General features: G+C 34.9%; 1 protein-coding gene across 3 annotated transcripts in view; it reads left to right on the forward strand.

Moving 5' to 3' along the window:
• Positions 1 to 444: 444 nt before the first annotated feature.
• The window catches only part of LOC109533969 (insulin gene enhancer protein ISL-1), a 65,650-nt gene continuing 45,020 nt past the window's right edge, over positions 445 to 21,074 (forward strand). For 2 of the 3 annotated variants that reach the window (XM_048667514.1, XM_048667516.1), the window contains exons 1-2: positions 445 to 561; positions 4,904 to 5,804. In XM_048667514.1, the coding sequence (XP_048523471.1) occupies positions 5,660 to 5,804 (145 nt within the window). In that variant the 5' untranslated portion in view covers positions 445 to 561; positions 4,904 to 5,659. Of the gene's footprint in view, positions 562 to 4,899; positions 5,805 to 21,074 lie in introns of those variants that run through there. The other variant, XM_048667515.1, reaches the window with a different exon arrangement.

Consider the following 21,074-nt stretch of genomic DNA (forward strand, 5'->3'; position numbering starts at 1 on the left):
TATAAAGTGTTTGTCCTGATAATACGGAATATATCGTCGGTCAAAGATAGCAAACGCTCAAAAACTGCTTAAAATGTGCCGAAAAAGGCGATGATTTCGAACTCGCTTCAAGCGCGTTGTTGTAGGTACACCAATAAAAAAATTGAGAAGATGTGTTTTGTTTGAAAAAAAAATTATTTCTTCCCTTTTTGAAATGTTTACTTAAAATGTGACATTCCACGTGCGTAGTTTTGGAGCTCAATCGATTAAAAAACTACCCAAAATTTCAAATATTTCATATGGATGTTAGATGTGCTTAAAAATTAGAGCTGTTTGAAACAAGCATTTTTTTTCAGTACCTATGTAGGTAAGTTGACGTTCTATTAGTTTTAAGTCCAATCGCCAGAAGCTTCGCAATTAAATTTGTAATAATAATTATTTTATTTCTTATAATTTATGGAACGAACAAAGCGACCAATGGGCTTCGCCACTAATCAACATTCCAAAAACCGGACATTAGGATAAGCAAAGCAGTTTCGGTAAAAGGATTATACCAAAGGAGGCAATAATTCTTTACATTAGGTAAGATAAGATGTAAAATGCATATATTGGTATCTGAAATTCTGAGAAAAGGCAAACAAAAGGGCTTTTTAAGGATCCTAAATTTTCCTCAAGTGAGTCACTCTTTGTCTTTGCCAACTGTTCCTCAATTTTACCTTATCAATGACCTCAACCACAATAAGCAATTATTTTTTTGCTGAAAACTATATATTTTTAGTCTTATCCGGTGTTAAAATTACAAAAGATTAGAAAAAATCTCATCTGCAGTTAAAGCTGTTGGGTGGGTTAGAAGCACCATGAAAGAACTGGATTATCGACTTAGGCTTACCCACAACGGATCATTATAGGGCGTGTTCTTATAGAAGTGCAATTTGCCGTGAAAAAAATGAAACTGACATGCTACGGCTGCGCTTTTTTTGAAATCCCTCCATTTGTTTACCGGAGCGTTCTTAAACCGCTTCACTCCTGGTGTTCGATCTTGAATGGATTTAAATATCATTCAAAATCTAGAACATCGGACGAATTGGACATTGTTGTTGTCTAAAATTGTATTTTTTGTTAGGAAATCTTATTAGAACATTTTGGAAGAAGTCGTTTTCAATTAGGTACAACTCGTACAACACAATACAATTATTACTAGCTGTGTGATGTTCTGGTATGGAAATTGGCCAAATGCATAAATAATGTGTGCTCTTCTTATGCAAAACTGTTTTGGTAAGCTGCTTTTTGAGTGCATGTTTTTCTTGAACTTGTTTTATCTATACTTAGTAGAAAATCTTACTTAGTATAAAAACTGACTTTAAAGCAACTCTCCAAATAAACTGAGAGTCGGTTTAGACGAAAAATATGAATTCACAAAAAGGAAAAAAGCAAAACTATTTTTTTATATCTAGATGTGTTTTATCACTCCTCAGATGCATCCAAAGCCATGGATAAAATGTCCGTTAAAGCACAATCCGCTTTCGATCTTTGGCGTTAGAATGGGCGGATTCAGAACTTAAGAAACTTAGCGAAGCCCAACAAGGCCCGGCTTCGTGTTCAGCTAATGTAGCGTAAAATCCACGGCTACCGAAAGGTAAACACGACCAGGCTTGCCTAAGTACTTCTTGCATCTAAGGTCGTTGTTCGTTGTCTCTGTTTTTCACGCCCGTTTGCATCTACCGAGTTGATGCCCTTTTGTCCGGTCCCGTCTTTGTCACTCGACAACAAAGCTATTGTTTCGACTGCTCCTATAAATAACTATTTTTCTTTGAAATTCGCAATTGTGTCTTTCAATTCCCGATGCCAAAAGTACCGTAACAAGACTTTAAAATGTCTTGAGGAGATTTGTAATAGACGTGACCCATAAATCGTTTAACATTTTAACTTTTATACTACAGATTAACTTTTCAATGGGTTGCTTTGAGTTGATTGTGTTTGAACAATCGAGCAAATCGTCTACCGGAATTTGAACAAAATATAGGATGATCCATTTGGAAAATCTAATTGGAGACTACTTGCATCTCAGCAGGAAAATCACTAATGCCATGACACCCTGTATAATTTAGAACAAATTGCTGTAGGTGAATCAAGCAAAGAGCTTTCCTAGACCAGCTCCAAAATTCGGAAATTGCATTGATCGAAATTTCCTTGTAATTCAAAATTTTTGGGGCTTTGTGTGGAACAAGAAATGGATTKGAAGTATTTAAATTGTTTTYCAYATTTCAGAAACCGCTTTAGATAGGTAGGTATAGGAAGCGTTAAAGAGAAATAATCAGATCCGTAGGTCCAATAATATACCTACAGAGTTCCTCATTTGAACATTAATTTAATAAAGTGGTACCGTGAACCTCCCTGTATAAATAAATATTTTGACTGGCGAATTTCATAAGTAGTACATAAAACCTGGTAATGTACCTATGTGTTATTTAACTGATTTTATGGGTGATTACGTCTGGATATTTAAAATGAAAAAATCATAAGTTATAAACATGTGAAATTAGTTCGAATCRAACATTACTGAAACCAGTTAAAAACTATTTTGTTTCAAGCTCCGAAACGAAAATAGTATGTGAAGCAGTGAKGGAAACCTCAGAAGCCTTAGAAGAACTAAWATCGACTGCARCMGGAGTTAAATTGAAAGATRGTTSATTTTCGTGGRAATTCGGTCTGGKCAGAAGAAAAAGACAAACWTTTTTARCTACCTAAARGGTAGYYKAGGTAGCTAAAAAAAGTTTTTTATTTTCTTCGTCAATACTGCCCAGACCGAATTYCCAAGAAAATCRACCATCTTTCTATTATTYGAKATAGGTCAGGAAACTGGAACTCAGCAGCAGTTAAAAGCTATCTAGGTACTACCTGCCACGCCAAGAACTTTGTACCAAAAGACATAGGTACCTACAAAGCGGACAATGGAAAAGGGGAAATATGTAAAGAATCATAGCTTTGGAGCGTTGTATTTTTTTCCGAAGAAACATCGATATCAGTCTAACAACAGCCTATAGAAAACGTCGCATAAATTGTAAACGAGACATGTGAAATGCTGCAAACAATAAAATTCTTCGGACAGCCTAATTCGGACAGCTCAAAAGCAGCCAAAAGTAAGACTTAAAGGCCTGAAACACCAACAGTCTACTTTAGGTCAGAAAACTGAATATTAAAGCCAAAGCTTTGAACAAAATTTGTGTCAAATGTGATTTGTTTCAGATTTTGTCTCTTCTCTTCTAGCACAAATATTTCTAAAATAACTGTAGTTAGTCGCGGTATCATCTATGGATTTTTTTGCATTTTTATACACTTTTTCTCAAGATAACTCGTTATTTTTTGTCGATTTCTGAGACAAAAATTGAACGACTTTGAGTTGCAGACATAGAGGAACAGGTAGAGTAATTCTGGGAGAGATGAACCACCTTTTTTGATTCGACTCTATCTTCACAAAAAATAGCTTTTTTGACGTAAAAAAAAATGTTGTCACAAACATTTTAACTAACTGCAATCGGAACTGTAACTAAAGACTAAAAACTCGGACACATTTGCTGACAAAAAAATTTAAAAAAAATCGTTATGTGGTCCAACTAACCTAAAATCTGCGGGATAGTTGAACCACCAATTTGGGACAGTTGGACCACACAGGGAGAGATGAACCGTAACAAAGGTTAAAGATTTAACGATGCTTAAATGTTAACTGTTCAGCAACAACAAACGTCATATGTCGCATATCATTCCGTGTTGGGGCAAAACCAAATGTTTGCAGCTTTTTTACATGTGCTACTATCGTCGCTTCATTTTCTTCTCCTAAAGTAGACGAAGAACTCAATGAGCCAGTTTTTGAGTTTCTCCCACGGCTTTCTTGTAATTAGAGTAGCTTTGGGAATAAAAAAGTGTCTGACTGCGGCATTGACCCCCATTGTCTTTGTATCTATAGCCTCTACAGCATTTTTGAGGTCTTCTTCGGTCCATCTAGATCTTAGTGAGCTCAACTTCCGTTGGTATTTTGTAGGCATTGTATAAAACAGAAAAATTAAAACCGGTTCAACTATCCCGATTTACTCTGGTCCATCTATCCCAAATTTCAGGTATAGACGGACAACCAAAAAACAAAAAATCTATTTATTAATCGGATTTTACATCATTTACGTTGTCCAGAATGAATACCATGCAATGCATTTTTAACCACAAATCGCATTCTAAAACTTTCTTTTAGTTAGAATCGCACCTTTACCTTTAAAATACCGTTAAAATGTCTACCATGTGTGCAGAAACAAATAAAGCCACTCCCGAAAATTAATTAGAGTAGCGTTGAAATATTCTTCCTATACCATGTACAGTCGAAAATACCCGACTGGTCCATCTCAGACGGTGGTTCATCTCTCCCGGAATTATCCTATTGGAGCTACTCGGAGCATTTTACAACACTGACACTTTCCCAGGCAACAGTGCGCCGGATAATTACCGAAGAAGGGCACCATACATACCACGTATGTGAGATACACAGGACACATTAAATATCTGGTCTATCAAACGCCAGTACCAATTGAACACGAGTTACATACGGTTGGTCGAAACAAATGACTCTTTCTGTTTGAAAAAGTACCTATACCTACCTAAGTATTGTCGCAGCTGTTAGTAGATAAATTAAGAATATTAAGATCTTTAAATTTGCTTGTACAGCTATCTCTTATTTTCTCTCAGTTAAGAATATTTTTGTGAAACTTGGGCATTGACCGGGCAGACTGACCCCATCCATATCCCAAGTGGCATTCAAAGATCGCATTGAAAATCATCCTTTTAGTTTCTAATTTTACATAATTACTCATATACACAGAAATTAATGTTGAACTCACAAATTGACTGCATTTGACTAAATCGTTCCTATTCGTTACAGAGCTGATTAATTCGTTCTACCATGCGCCCAGACACGCATTAGGGCAAACCAGTCAGGACAAAAATGTTGAACAACCCGACCCAACCCTGCAAAAATTTACATCTCAAACAACGTGAAACTCGTCCACACACATACACGAACCAAAATCCCCTAAAAACCAGACTCACTGCGGGGACAGGTGGAGCATTTCCCCGTCTTATCGATCCCCACGACCATTTTGTCCGTGCCCCCGTTCACGCGCACCAATGGATTGCCGAGGCGCGCAGTTGCGAGGGGCGTGTCTTGCACCGGCGCTGCAAAGCAACCACGACCCGCCCCGAAGCGGTGACGAAGCGGCCCGACCGGTTAAGCAGGATCTAAGCTAGGTCGAATCTCCAAACGTCAGTTCGTGTATGTACGGTCGTTTCGGAGGACGGTTCGTGATTGCCGTCAGGCTTTTGACTCAGTTTTTTTTGAGTAACAATTTAACAACGTTCCGAAGGTCTGTGGTCAATTTTGAAAACGTTTCACGTGAGTTCTGGTGCTTCAGAGGTGTGAAATAGTTTGACTGTTCTCCAAACCCCGACACCGTAATCCGATTTCCAGACTTGCCGCAAGCATTGGACTGTGTATGTAAGGCAGAAAATCGTTCGGGGGGCTGGTGCTGAGTCAGGATTGAGTGCCGACAACATTCATGTGCGATTAATACAGTTAGGTATAATCCGAAGGACTGGCTAGTGACGGTTTTTCTCGGTGGTGATCAAACGTGATCCGGTTATGGTGATGTCGGAGCAGGCCGGCGTTATCGCCATGCATCATCAATTGCCGATGCACCATCACCAAAGGGGGTTGGTTCAACCGAGCCTGGTGATGAACCCCATTGGTCTGAACGATGGCTGTTCCATTGACGGTGGACCAAACAGTGAGTAACGGTTTTCATTCTATAGATGTTGATGCGGTTCTGATCATGATCAAAGCGTATGAGAACTTTGGAATTTCCAAACAGTCCCCGCCATACTAATTTGGGGAGATTAGAAAGATCAGATAATTGTAGCCTGGCTACATCCATACAATCTACTAAAAAGCATATAGAATCACAGTAATAATAGAGCGGATCTGTGAAAATGCGTTGCTTTTAGTGATGAGCAAAGCAAGACCAAGACTTGCAAGGTTTTGGTCTCCCTAACCAAAAGATTTTTTCAAGGTAAAAATTACTTAACAAATATTAGAAAAAATGATTGTACCAACTCCTCCCCGATTTAGGTAAGGTAGAAGAGGTGAAGAAATCTGGAACTAATTGAATTTGAAATACCTATGTTAAAACCCTGCTTTACTTGCTTTGGTTAGAACTTGGGGAGCTTGGAAATCGTTGGTACCTATGCTTTTATATCATTTCAACTTTCTCATCATATTTTAAGGGCCGTGTTTGTCTACCCCTAACTACGAGGACAGATTTAATGCGGTCCAATATCGAATTACCTTTTACAAAGACTCTTGCGAAAGTCTTGGTCGTGCTTTTTTTGCAAGACCAATATCAGTCTCGCTCATACTCAAGTGCTTACTGCAAAACTAATTTCAGAACGGGCCAACTCAATAGTTATGCTCTACAAACGCAACTTTTATCACCTCAATGATCGATTAGAATAGGGTTTTAACGCACACCGTCCTAAACGTAAGTTAGGTACTTGACTCGATGATAATCTTCAGTCAGTCATCAAAAATTGTCCGTTTCCTGCAGAAAAAACCATTGATCAATGTCGATTTATACTTAGTAGAGAAACATGGAATGGTTCTTGGAAGAACGCAAACTTCTGAAAAAATCTACTCCTAGCTGAATTCAAATTACCGGTTAACCTATACCGTGGTAGTAGGTTGGGAGTGGTATATTAAGCGCCTTGTATTACATATAAATGCCTCCCTATAATTAATTTTTTTGAAGATTTTATTCAAACAGACAAACTTACGGATGTAATGGAGCTGAAGTTATTTTGTGACTCAGTCGCTTTCAAGTTTTTTACCAATTTACCTTATGAGTATTGGACAATTTTAGAGTCAATTTGGGTTTGATGCAAAAATTAATTGATAGACTTTTCGTAATTAGCCTTAAAATTTCCTTTACCTACTTAGCGTATTTAAAGGACTTATTAAATTCTCTATTCAGGGACACCAAAAAAAAAACCAGTCGACCAGTCGTTTAAAACGACTCGTTTCCGATGTGAATAATAAAGAAATTGTAAATTTGAATTATAAACACTGAAAGATTTATTGATTTATTTGGCAAATGTGTTGCCGTGAAACTGAAAAGAAAGTGCATAACACTCCATTGACACTGTACAAAAATGGTTTACACGTTAGACCAAAGGATTGAAGGAATATTTATTTACGAAGGTGAAGGTTGTGGGGCTCGTAAAACGATCATTAGGCAAATTAGGCACACATTCATCTAAGAACAAGCAAAAACCGAAAAAAAACACGCTAAATATGCAATGAGAAGCCATCAGAGTCAAGAATCTCAGATTAAATTTGTCAAATGGAAATTCTTGTCCATTTCGTTGCAAATCCGAACTTTGGTATAGGTATCTAATACCAATACTAAATGAGTGCACAATTTTAATTTTTTTTTATATAATCCACGTTTATCAAGCATTGGAGAAATGCCACTAGATAATCAAATTTTGTGAACAAAATTAATAAAAAGTAGAGGAAAATTAAAGTTTTATTTTCAACATTTTAAAACACTTGTTTTTCTAATAAACACAACTCGATATTGGGATAATAACAATCAACGTATTTAGGGAAGGTCACACTCAATATTCACACAAAATTATTGTTTGGCTAGACATTCTTGGAAATAAAGTGATTCCATTTTTACAGAAAAATCTTTTACGGGGAAATTTTACATGAACCTTTTTAAAAAATGAATAGATCCACTTGTTGAAGCATTAGAACGTCAATTAGATCAATTCGGAAATCGTCTAAGTGAAGAAATACAAATTCTTGGGTTTTTCTCGAGTTTTGAATGCATTAATGCAGAAACTCTAGACCGAATATGTGAAAATGTGTTGCTTTATCATGAAGCGCCGACTGAAATGTTTATTAAAATAACGCTGTTCCGTCGGATAAGCGAAAAACTAGAATAGAATAATTTATGTATTACACATAAAAAATATGTATAATATTTCCATTGTTATGCCTAATGTTCAGCGATCCGGAGGACTGAATCGATTAGGTAGACAATAATTGTTTAAATATTTAAATACTTTGATATTGACAATATTTTGCAACCGCGCTTAGTTGGACACAAGAAATCTTTAACCCTAGCAAATTGAATTTGGACCATGCCAATTGGAGGAAATACACAGAACTTCTGGTTTTCAAATCCGATTTTATCTAAAATGCGGCTTAATTACTTCCGCACTTCACACAGAAGATCGTCAATATTAACAAAATTAATGACTTGGGTTTGTCTGTAATAGAACTAATATTATTAACTAAAAATTTTGCCTTCATAAATTGTATTTTATCCCTCACAACCTGATCCAAATTTTTGTTTTCACTCAATGAGTTGGCATGATTTGGATTAGGTACAATCATGAAATTGCTGAAAATGACTTGAGACTTTCCAAATAATCAATTAAAATGCACATATTTGAAAATTTTGATTTGATCAACTTGAAACAAACCGTTTTAGACTAACTTATAAACTCGCCATTTTCAGAGGAATTTAACTTTAAGGAATTCTTAGCATCACTCAATTGATCAATTTATGTCTAAATGCCCTGGCCGTTGACGTTAATGGCCGTTACATTTTAAAAGTTCACTTTTTGCCCGCTAGGAGTTGGTAACAGAACCGTAGCGGTATCAGCTGGCTGTAGCCATGTTGCCAAGTGAATGTGAAGTATGTCAACTTTGACATTTAACCGGTATTTCTTTCGGTGCTTGTTGGCCAAGTTTTATCATTGTTATTTCTTACGCTTTTCTATTTTTTAGTAACTTTCTACTATCCTAGTGTGAAATTCGCAACCAAACGCGACACAAATGAGATTAAGCTGTCTAAACGTCAAGCAATTTACGTTTTCCTAATCTTATATCAAATTTATGAGTGAAGACTAGACAATTAATCGGCTCATTATCACTTAAACGTCATTATTGCATTGGAATCATATGAACATGAAAATCGGTTTTATGTAACTTGACTGCGTAAAGATAAAACGCCTACTCGACTGTGGCCAAGTTGACAAATCAAGCAAACGGCAACTTTGCAAATCCGAAACATCAGGAATCCTCCTTTGAAGGAATGATAAATTTTGATTAATGAATCAAATGATCAAAAATATGACTGAACTTGAATATCGATACAGACAATAATGGAAAAGGCAAATTACAGTCTAAATCTTGATCTTTGAAAAAAAGGTCGTACTTAGCAGTAAGATAAATTGTTAAAATATATATAGGTACATGGGTACAGGTATGTGCAAAGAAACTATACAAAATAGAACAAAACAAAACCAAGGTACAATTCCATGCAATTAAGCGAAAGGAAATAATGTACAAGAAGTTGAAAAACATTAGATGTTGACAAGTCACAAACTGGTAAATAACGGTTTAAAACATTTTAATGGATATTACAAGCAATTTTATCGTTTTGCAATCGGCAAATGGAAGCACCACATACTGAAGTTAAAGAATGCCCTTCTTATACCAAAAAAGCAAGAGAAGGCGAGATGATTCCTATATGTAAAGCTGCTTCCACAGCCCTGGGCCATGAACTCATTATTCCATCATTGATTTTTGCCCTACAGTTCCAGCACGCACTAATCTATTAAAGCTCTAATGAGGTAAATATGTTGTTACTTTAGAATGTGACAAATAATGGTGTCTGTTACTGGTGTCGTAGATATCATATCACAGTCAAAGCAAGTGCTTAACGAGAATACAATGTAATACTTACAAAATCTTACTGTAATAGGTACCTACTTGATGGTTTTTTAAGAAAGGTTTATACAGGAAAAATCGCACACGAATAACAACACCACATAATATCGCAATTAATAGACCTCAAGGACTTATTGACCTAAATCGTTTTGTTTGCTTCTTTCGACGATAAAAACTCGTTATGTGCGTTTATCTGTGTAAAATTGTCGATCACTTATCACAGCAGATATGAAGTTATGCATACAAAGTACACATGTTCCACATTGCACAAGTAGGCCTGCAGATTGTTTCCAAAATTGGATTCAAGTTTTATTATTTTAGCAAAAATCCAGGTGCCGAAAAGGTGCACTAGTGCGATGCACATCATTTGCGAACATAGGCGAATTTAGACGAGCGATGTACGGTACTCGGTGCTATTTGTTAAAAGTGGTTAGATTTTTGATGGAAAAAGTGGTTTGCAAGTTGGTCCACTTATGCTTTGCTTGCAATAATTTTTGGTTGTAGAAAATCGTCAAGTTTTTTGCAAATTTTTGTTGCCTGCATTCTTGATGAGAGGATCTTGAACTCTCTACATGTATATTCAAGATAAAATTGTACTCAATAAGATTCCTTTAATAAACCGTGCTGTTCTTGTAGTCGCGATAATAAAAATAAACATAGAAAAGAGTAAATTCTAAAGTCAAAAAAATAGTGGGCACATTTCATTTTGTGTTCGCACTCATCACAATCATTATAAAAATGTCTATTATTTGTAATATCGATAAACGTTTTTTTAATAGAATTATTGATTTGAAAAAAGTCAAAACAAAATTGTTAGATAAATTTATAACAAACGTAATTTTTTGGCGAACATATAAATACCGACCCAAGTATTTTTCTTTTTGCACACCATAAATAGAGTATTTATTATTATAAATAATAATACCGAGCAAGTAAACCGAGCAATCAGCTAGCTACCGCATTAACACCCATAGTTAATGGCCACTAACCTAAACCAATTAAGTATGTTTTTCTGCATCAAGAATTATAATTATTTGTAAGTATTGATAAAAACGACATTATTGTGGGTACTTTACTTGGTTTTTCCGAAGGAAAATTTACAATTATAGCGTAAATAAGTGATAATTTTATTTCAAATATTTGCAATATGCAAGTTTTAATTGTGAAAAATAACACTTTATTATTTAAATAGATAATAATATGTTATGAGAATAATTCCATGAATTTTAAGGTACGTAATACCAGTAGATCTATTAACGATTATTTTGTTTTTATTTATAAGTCGATTTATAATTTAAAATTGAAACATCTTGCATATGGCAAACAAAATCTTATGAAAGCAGATATTAAGTACAATTTAAAAAYATAATATTATCTTAAGATTCTTGAGGATTTTTTAAATAGAAGAATGCCCATTCAACTGGCAAATATAGACATATATCAGTCATCAAAGAGTTTAAACTTAACTATTTTTTGTGAGTTTTTATGGACGAAGAAATTTAAATTAGAATAATAAAGTATTGATGACAGTAAAAATTAAAAAATGTAGATCGGAGATTCCCAGAAAAAATAAGAGCACTTCCAAAAAATCGTTAACCACACCATGACAAATTAATTTTGAAAAAACAAATTTTCCAAATTAAATTTGAAAATGAGTACTAAAATTTGTAATCTGTAATTTAATTTTATAGGAAGAATTTGTAGGAACATTCTTCGGAGACCTCAGACAAAATCAGGCAATTTATGGTAAAGTTGGGCAAAATTCACTGAAAACGAGATATTTTTAGCAAGAACTCACAAGTGCAGATTACATATAACTACAAGGTGTTTCATTAAGGATATTAATAGGTAGATTGTCCATACTTTCCTGACTGTGTTTCAATTCCAAATCAAAATCAATTCCTGGGCTTCAGTCATTTATTGTCTATTTATCAATTAAAATACGTTTCGGTGTTTTTTTAATTGATAAATAGACAATAAATGACTGAAGCCCAGGAATTGATTTTGATTTGGAATTAATAGGTACGCCAATAAAATGCAAGGAAGGATTTTTGGAAGAAAGACTGCTAGATTCAATTTCTGAAAAATGTAATTTAAAAAACTGGTCAATATCATGAGCAAATGCGGTAACGCGCCAAATACCTTTCAAGTTCTTGGAAATATTTTGCTTATTACTTTACTCTTTCTTTCCTATTTCTTTTCTTAAAATTTTAATGCGCTCTTGATACACGTTTAAAAGTAATAGAATATGGTACGGTATTGGGGATGTGACTTACACATTTTTTTTTGAATTATATACTTCACATTATAAAGTCTCACCTTGACTGACAATCGGCACAAATACCCAACCGATCTAAAGTATTTGATCAATATTTAATGTACCTACTTGAAACTCATGCAATTATTAAGTATATTGATCTGATTAGCGCAGCCTTCAACAATTTTATTAAATTGCCCGAGAATCAATAATGTTTAAGAACCGATTTTTCGCATATTGGTGTGATAACTTTGGATAGGTTAAGATGAATTATCGTGTGCAAGGAAAGTGAATGTGCAAAAACTATTTAATTTTTCATATTGTAAATTTACCCAAGGAGAAATCATTCAAGGCTAGATAAGTGTAAAAAGCGGTCGTAGGGTATTTTCTAGTATAACGTAAGTCTAAAATATATGAAAAAGTGCAGAAGTAATTGAAAAACATATGCATCTGCAACGTTGCTTTGTGTATTATTAATACATCGCGAATTCTGCCGAAGGTAACCGATTGAAAAACTCATCTTTGTCTGTATGTCTGCTCCTTGTCTGCCCAATTTATCTACTGTTTAATCATCTTTGTTTCTCTCTACGGCGGATGAGTTCTAAGTTGCATCTTCGTTTGCATGTGTGCGCCTTGTTTACCCTGTTTATGCACTGTTTGTGCCTCTGTTTCTCTCTAAGTTGGTCAATATATCGTTTGTCCTTCTTCGGCGCGTGAGTGAAACGATTGATGCTTCACTCTTCTAAGTCAGACGTTTAAGGGAGCGCCTATCCGTGGCAGTACTTACAATTATTACAAACTATTTACTTCAAACGCACTGGTGAAATAAATTTCAAAGTAATAGTGTGAGGTAAATTTATAGGTAATTACGTAAAAACATACAATTTATGCGGCTTTGCCACTTGTAGCCATGGTAGAACAGGTAGACACAGAAAACTGAAGACCACGAAGCTGTAGACGACAATCAAAATTAATCATGAAAATACAAGTTTTAGTAACGGTAGTTAGTTCGACCTATAGAAAATACGGTTCTAACACATTGCAATGATGAAACTCAACTTCCAACATTACACGGGCAATTCCTTGGCGGAAGCCCATACATTATGTTCCCAACAGCTCGCACCTGATGATACACATCTCGCAATACGAAATAACTTGGCTGGCATACAATTGAATTAAAAATACATAATATAAAACGCTCTATCTCGTATTATTCGTTCTCGTTTTTGCAGGTCATCCTTTGAAATTACGTACCGCTATATCGTTAATTCAATTAACACGCCACGACGATTTGTATTGTTTTTTACGATTATGTTTTTTTGTACGCGGGTAATTAGAGTAATTTTTTATCTCTTTGCTCGTTTGTTTTATGATTAGCCGATGTTATCTTTCAGATAGAGTTCCATTAAAAATAGACGATTATGAGGGATTGGATGCTTTGTAAATTGAAATTTCTTTTATGCCGGTTTTCTACGCACTTCTCCCCGATTTGTTGGCAAATTCCGGTATTAGAGTCAGTCTAATTCCGGCCTAGATAAAGAAGAAGCGACAGATGTATTTGACTGGACACATTCTGTAAGGAGTATTCCGACTATTTGCAGTTTTTTAAGGGGGTTCCTTCCATATGTTAGTTTTTCTTCTCATTCAAACGTGAAAATGTAATAAACTACAGCCTATCTGCTGCAGTTGAACCATAACCGGAGTATAACAACAAGGACAATAACTAGCTTATGCTATGTATATTTACCTGGAAACCGGTCGACCTTTCATCCAGGTGTGAAGGAACAACATTGCGTGATTTACCTAAGGCTAAGTTTCTTGGAAACAGCCAATTTTAAGCCCATTGGTACAAGCGATATTGACGCAAATCCTGAAAGTTTATAGTCCACTTTTATGGCCTACCACCATCAATCTCATCATTGGATTATGACTGAAAGGCAACGGTTGCTTTGTGACTCAAAGACGAAATGCCCGGTTTGCGGGTATAAAAAAATTAACACCGAACGTCTATAAACGAGCACATTCAAATTGCTATCGGCGGCGATGCCCCCAAAAAACAAAGCGCGCGCCCGGGGGCCCCAGTCGTGCCGTTTAGCACCCCCGTGCTAACCAAAGCCGTCGCTACCGAGTCTCGAGTTTATTGTGAAGGCACAGAATGCCGCCGGAACCCGACTATTTACCATCGGTACCATCTATTTGGTTTTTTAATGGTTCTTTGTTGCCCATTATCAGCGGATAGGGTTGAACTAACTTTGTTGTCTTTTCCGTTGTCTAATTCCTACTGTAAGCAGAAGACGTCCTCAAATGGTTCGAACATTTCTTGGTGGTTTTTGTGTTTTCAATTTTCCCATACGTTTGTACTGCTTCCCGAAAGACTTTGATAATAAAGTGTATTTATTCATATATTCCGAGTTCAATAAACAATTAAACCCAATTATTAAAATGTTATCTTAATAAGTGTTTTAAATTTAGCAATTCAAGTGAGTTATTTTCCCAACTATTTGAATTCTGCCAACATTGTGTAAATATCAAGTGCAAAAAGCCGAAACTGATACAGAGTGGCACTCGAACGCCAAATGTTTTGCAATCCTAGACCTTGTCGAAAATCACACAAAAAACATAAAGATGAACGCTTTCAAGTGTGAGAAGTCATTAATAGAGCCCCCTTTAATAAGTTGGGTTTGCTTTAGTTCAGCAAGATGACATTTTTGAATTGAACATACAAACAATTTATATGAATAATACAGATTTTTTACGATTTCAAGTTGAGAAAATGTGTATTATTTATGTTGAATCTATTTTCCAAGAAACTGTTGAACAGGCTTTTATACCGCAATTAAACATTTCGATTTTAAGGGTACATCATCAACTTGTGTTTTTCGCTTCCAGTAATTCAGAACAGAAAGAATCGAAGAGCGTTTTAGAAACATGTTTTAACCACATGTCGCTGCCATGTTTGGAAAACTATCTCAAAAAGCGCCCAATTAAGGGATTGACTTAATTTTTTCGAAAACTATTTAAAAACCCTTTTGAAATAAGGGGTAAGGAAGAGGTGCTTCAACTAGTCTATTTTTCTGGGTAAAACGTGTGCGAAGTGACTCATAAATCACGCATGAACCTAAAGTTGAATAATATAATAACAAGTTGATTTGATTTTTAAAAATTACCCAAACATTCTTAAAAGCGGAGGTTGAATAATTTTTTCCATCTCTATAAAGAAAGATTTTCCCTTTCCAGTTAGCACAAAAAAAACCTCCTAACTGTCCTAGATTTTCCACAACAATCATTTGAAAATAATCTTACGAAAACCTGTTTGGTTTGGAGTCATAGTGAACTAACTTGGTAAGTTCAGATTTGAAAAATACTTAAACCTGGGAAAATTAAAAAATTCGGCTGCTGTCCGTGCCAACTATAGACACGTCGTGCTTACTACAAATGAGCTCAAAATGAACTTCTGAAAAGAGTCTTCTTACTGAATCAGTTTTTCAGTCACAATTATTTGAAGAATGGCTCTTAAAGCATGCTAGAATTGAAAGTAATCCTGGATCTATTAGACCTGTTTGAACTGATGGAACGACGTAGCTGAATTTTTAAAAATTGCCAAAAAAATCAAAACAGAAGCCAGAGTTGATTCTCTCCAGTTTCTATTAGGAAAGTTTTCTTCTTTCGAAAGAGCTGCCAACAAGTGTCCTAACTAGCCTAGTTGTTCTGTGAGAAGTATTTGAATATATATTCAAATATATATATATATATATACCTATTTGAATTGATCCAAACTAAATATAATAAAATACTTTATGGTCACAGAAAATTTTAAATACATTTTATGGACAAAGCAAATGACATGTAAGAACAACGACTAGAAACAATGGATAAAAAAATTTCCTTTTTAGAGGAGTTTTGAAAAAGGTCGAAAAAATCTAAGCTTTGGTTGTTTTCGTCAGTTAGCAGGACCAGTTTTCTCATTCAAAGGAGCTGACAAGAGAGGCAGGAAAGGCAGAAAATAGCTAGCTAAACGTCAAGCTAATTTTCCAAATTAAATTCTTTACTAACTGGAATTTTCTCTTACACCTTGAGTCTAAGTCTGTCGCAACCTCTAGGTGATATTTCTTGATTCTTGATATTTTTTGATAAATAATTCGTTCTTATTACGAAATAAGAGCACTATTTATCAATCTGAAATAAAAGATGTGAGAAAATTAATTAAATTAAAATAAATTATTTTCTTTATAAGGACGATTTTTTCCATTGAAACGATACGATGCGAAATGTCCAAACTGTCTCTGATTTCTCGGGGTCAAGCATTGGACAAATGAAGTGAAAATCAAGATTTTTTGAAAATATCACAAAATACTTAAGGATCAGGTCATAAGCAAATCGCTGCTTGTTTCACCATTGATTCAATCCCTATTGGCTAAGGTGTCAAACTCTTTTAAAGAATACCGCATTTTGCAAGCTATCCATTAGAAGCATTCCAAGTGGTTTAGCCACATTTGCGTTTTCTTTGTTCTGGAGTTTCAATATGCAAAAAAAATGTCCGTCACTTTTACACCTAATTAGAGGTGTAGATTCCGTATCGCAAAAATGTTTTCAGTGTCGGTGACATAATTAATAACGCGAGGTTAACGAGGCGGCCGTTTCGATAAGTCCATACTTCACGAAAATTGATGATTACTGCTAATTATGCCTTATTAATTACCGTATAGGTATCTTTAACGGTTATCGCGACATTACGGCCGACTAGCTCGTTTGTTGCGCTTATTAATAACGATAATATGTACGACGATATGGGTTTTTATGCGCCATTACATAGCATACTAATTTCACACAGTATAGGGTTTTCCTTACAAGTAAACAAATACCTAATCATTATACTGGCATTCGCACTTTATGCTAAATATTGGAATTCATTCATAATACTCTAGTAACATTATTAAATGTTATTAGGATTTGGGAAGAATGCACTTTTCGTTACCCATTATGTGGACTTTCATTTCAATTACATGGTTGACATAAAGAAATATGAGCAAAAGCAATTTGCGAAAATTCTTCTTAAATCAGATTAAGTATTACTGTTTTTAATTTGCAGCTTTTAAGCCACAAACAACCGATACTACTGTAGTACTCAAGTATGAAACCTTCAAATCAGAGAAGAAAAATGGCCAGTATACTGTTCTTTTCTATAAAATTCGAAGAAAAAGTGATAAAAGTGCAGACTTCACTATAGATACCAGTCGGAATTTTCATCTCTTATTCAATAAAATTGTTTCTAAAATATTTGCTTTTTTCTTTCCGCTTCCGAGTTTTGCAACTTTCCTATTACTTCTCTGTATTTATATTTTAAGCGAATCTAGCAAACACTCATACGGCATAGAAAAGTTTTGAAAATCGTAAAACTTTTCTGCCCCAATTAGTGTATTCCAAAAGCTACAAGCGCTGTTCTATTCTGGCATTCTCAGCAAACTTTGCGAACAAACGAACGGTTGCTGAAACAGTTTTAACAACTGCAACTCGGAAATTGCAACTAATTTCAAACGAAAACTAGATGCAATGAAATCACACTTAGATTGATATCGTAGATAGGCATTTGATTGGACGGCAATCTTGCAGTATGAAATGGAATATTTTATTGACCAAACCCATTAACACTAAATGTTCCAATTACTTTTCCTCTAATCATAAACACGTCAGTTTTTCTAATAATTTGCGCTCCAATTTCATTTGAGCATATTAAATATTTATAATTTGCAATTACTCTAATGCATACATTAAACATTTAGCTTTTAAAATTCCGGAGTGTCCCATAAAGGGCGAATAATGTAGAGAAAATATTATCAATTCAATTATCAATTATCAATTGCTTGAAAAAAATTAAAGGATGTCCGATTAGTTTGTCTGTTTGATCGTTAATTTTGCGTTCGAGTGTACAGGGTGTGCACTTGAAATGCTTATAAAAGCACTACCCACATCAACTTTGGTGTTTTAAATGGCACACTCAAATTTTCTCTTAGCTTTTGCAGATAGCTTTCTAACTAGTTCAAGTTTTCAGTAAAAAGCATCGAAAAAAATGGTTTATGTGCAGAATGTGTAACTGAAACCCGTAAGTTTTTAGGAAGAATATRATATTGATATGTTTTTTTCTCGAATCTATGTAGATGAAYCTACATTTTGAATTGAGATAACATGAAACCAGWCAACTATAGCATAAAACCTGCTGAAACTAAAAGCAAAATGACCCGGAAAATAGAATGGCACAGCTASYATCTCTGAAGATGCMAAGCGCGCGCGCTTGCGAAACGTCAGGTRGAAATTCACCAGTTTCATTAAGAAGAAAGTTCAAGTTTTACCACATAGAAATWTATAACCAAATAATCCTCAATTAGAAAATGTTGGGTTTTTACGGAATATAACTGAAAATTAAGTTTTAAAGACGGAATAATCGACCATAACTCCTYCAGCTCACACCACAGAAGCCAYTAAAGGCGAACCAAAAATCAGGGCGAAATAATCTGAATATKAATTTAATGTTTTTTGAAGAAACAGCTGGTAGCACATGAACATTTGATTTTTGGCTTCAACTTGAACTTAAAYATCTTGAACAGACAGAGTGAGGAATTGAATAAACAAACAATTTCTTCTGGTTTACATTGGCCTCACCTTATCGGTAGCCATGTTTCAAAGATCGGGGCAAAACCGTCTAGAATTCAGGGAACTTGAAAAATGTTGGCGCTGATAGCCGGGTAAGAGAAGAAAAAATTGAATCGTTTGTCAGGAATGCCACTAATTTTATGGCGGATACCATAAAACAAGTCGAATGTTACCACCGGGTCGATGAGGTCAAGGTCCGGTGATCGGAGAGTCCCGTACATTACCACACTTTTGATTTCAATATATAATTGATTCGACTGTCGTTAATAGTAAGCGACAAAGTAACATTGCCGAGAATAATAAATTACTAACCTGCCTTAATTAAAGAAGCATTTAAGCTCGCTCCGCAGGAGGGCATTAAGGAAACGCGGCACCGCAAAAGTCAACAAATTAAGATTTTATATCAGATTTTTAATTGAAAATTACCTCGGATATCTAGCATTCGTTACGAATAATTACAGTCAACGTTCGTTAGATTACAAGAAACCGGTAGATTATTATGTTAACCGGGACTATGTTTTTTTGCCATCTAGTTGTGCGGTAAGGTAATTAATAAGCGGATAAGCTCGGCAAGTGGCGAAGTGAGCAGTAGATTTAGCTTCAACAAGAAATGTAAGATTTATATGCTTATCGGACGGGGAATTGGCTTAATTAAATGCGTTGATTAAAGTGAGCTCGTGTACCTAGTTTTTCTATTAGCCTAGACTTTACCTGACACCGCTCAAAATTTTGCTAGTGAGGTTGTTTGTACATACATTATTTTTAACCGATTTTCAAAAGGTTTCGCCATTTCATTAAAGATCAAGTAACCCAAATAAGCTCATATTGAATGCTTTTTTTGCACCTTAACTATCAATGTCCAGGACTTTTTTTTATGTATTGACATCGCGTTATAATGCAAAAATTACGCAAATAAGATGTGTAACATGTCCTTAATATAAAAATCTTAATCTTTATAAAATGGACAATTTTAAATTGAATTTCCTTGATGAATTAATTTTCTTATCTCGTTCTTGCGCATAATTTTTGATTACAATGTTCCACTAAACTAAATTAAAATTTTACATACCTACTTACCTATAGGTGCACTGTTAAAAATGGATTAAAAATTCAGTTATTTTTCAGTACATTTTGTGACTGAAAATTCAGTTTTTGCTAGTTAAAAAGAAATTCATGTCCATTTTGATTGAATTTTGAGTATTCTGATTGAAAATCCAAAATTCAATAACATGGATGCGGTCCACGACAGGTAAACTGCAGAAAAACGTTGAATAAAATATCGCAAAAACTGTAAAAGCTGTGTACTTAAAACTTAAAAAAATTGAAAAATCTGTAACTTAAAAACGAAGTTACAGACTTAAACTTAGCGTGAAGTCCATTTGAATGTTCGAGTTCTGCCAATAAAAACTGGCTCACCCCGCAGATTGTAATTTTTTGAAAGGATGAATACCATTGACTGATCCAAAAAATTGGAAAACCAAACGTTTTTATACAAACCATTTTATTTTATATGTTGCACGATTTCTGTTGCGTTTACTCAAGTAGCTTAAAACATGAATGCTCTTAAGCCTTGGCGCAATTTCAACTCAGTACCTAAAGAAATGCTATATGATTTTCCCTTATTCAAACAGAAAATATGACGCGCATAATTTAAAACAGATTTTATTTCAGTCATTTTATGTTTGCTCAGTGATTCTAAACATCTCGTTTTATTTGTTCGTTATTTCGAAACCATCTACCTACATTTTCGATTTATTTGAGGCTGCATTACTCGGTCCCTAATGTTACGCCACTGACTTATAGCTGCGTTCACACGTTCCGCTTTACTCACTAGACAGATGTGGCGAACATTAAACTAATTTCATACCGTATATTTGCCAGTGGGGATCACAATTCCGCATGCCGTGGTTTAATTACCAGTTTTAAAATGTGCCTGCGGATTCATTGGTCGCTTTAATAACTCGCAATCGGGCATGCAAATTCCCAGATAACAACTGAACGGTCGGGCCTTCACAGATCGACAAGCCGATTACTCGGCTTGTAGAAGAAGTGACTTTGTCTACACCGGCTTCTCTAGTTAAACGGTCATAATTACAAGTGTTTCCATTTCAAGCAAAGGACAGTATTTTATCGGACGAAAAGACATGTTTTTTGCTCTCTTTTAAAGTATTACTTTTCTATTGAATCAATTGAAAATGTCCCCGAGGAAGGCAATTTTTCCAAAATCAAATTCACACACAGAATTTTTGAGATTTATGGGTCATAAAGCTTCATCTGCCGCATAACTTTTCTTGGGTTCATAATATGATTCTTTCTGGTAAATTTTGCTAATCTCCATTAAATTTCCCCAAT

The sequence above is a fragment of the Dendroctonus ponderosae genome, unplaced genomic scaffold (genome assembly GCF_020466585.1).
Source record: "Dendroctonus ponderosae isolate FM_Combo_2020 unplaced genomic scaffold, Dpon_F_20191213v2 Dpon_F_20191213_6, whole genome shotgun sequence".
NCBI classification, from domain to species: Eukaryota; Metazoa; Arthropoda; class Insecta; order Coleoptera; family Curculionidae; genus Dendroctonus; species Dendroctonus ponderosae.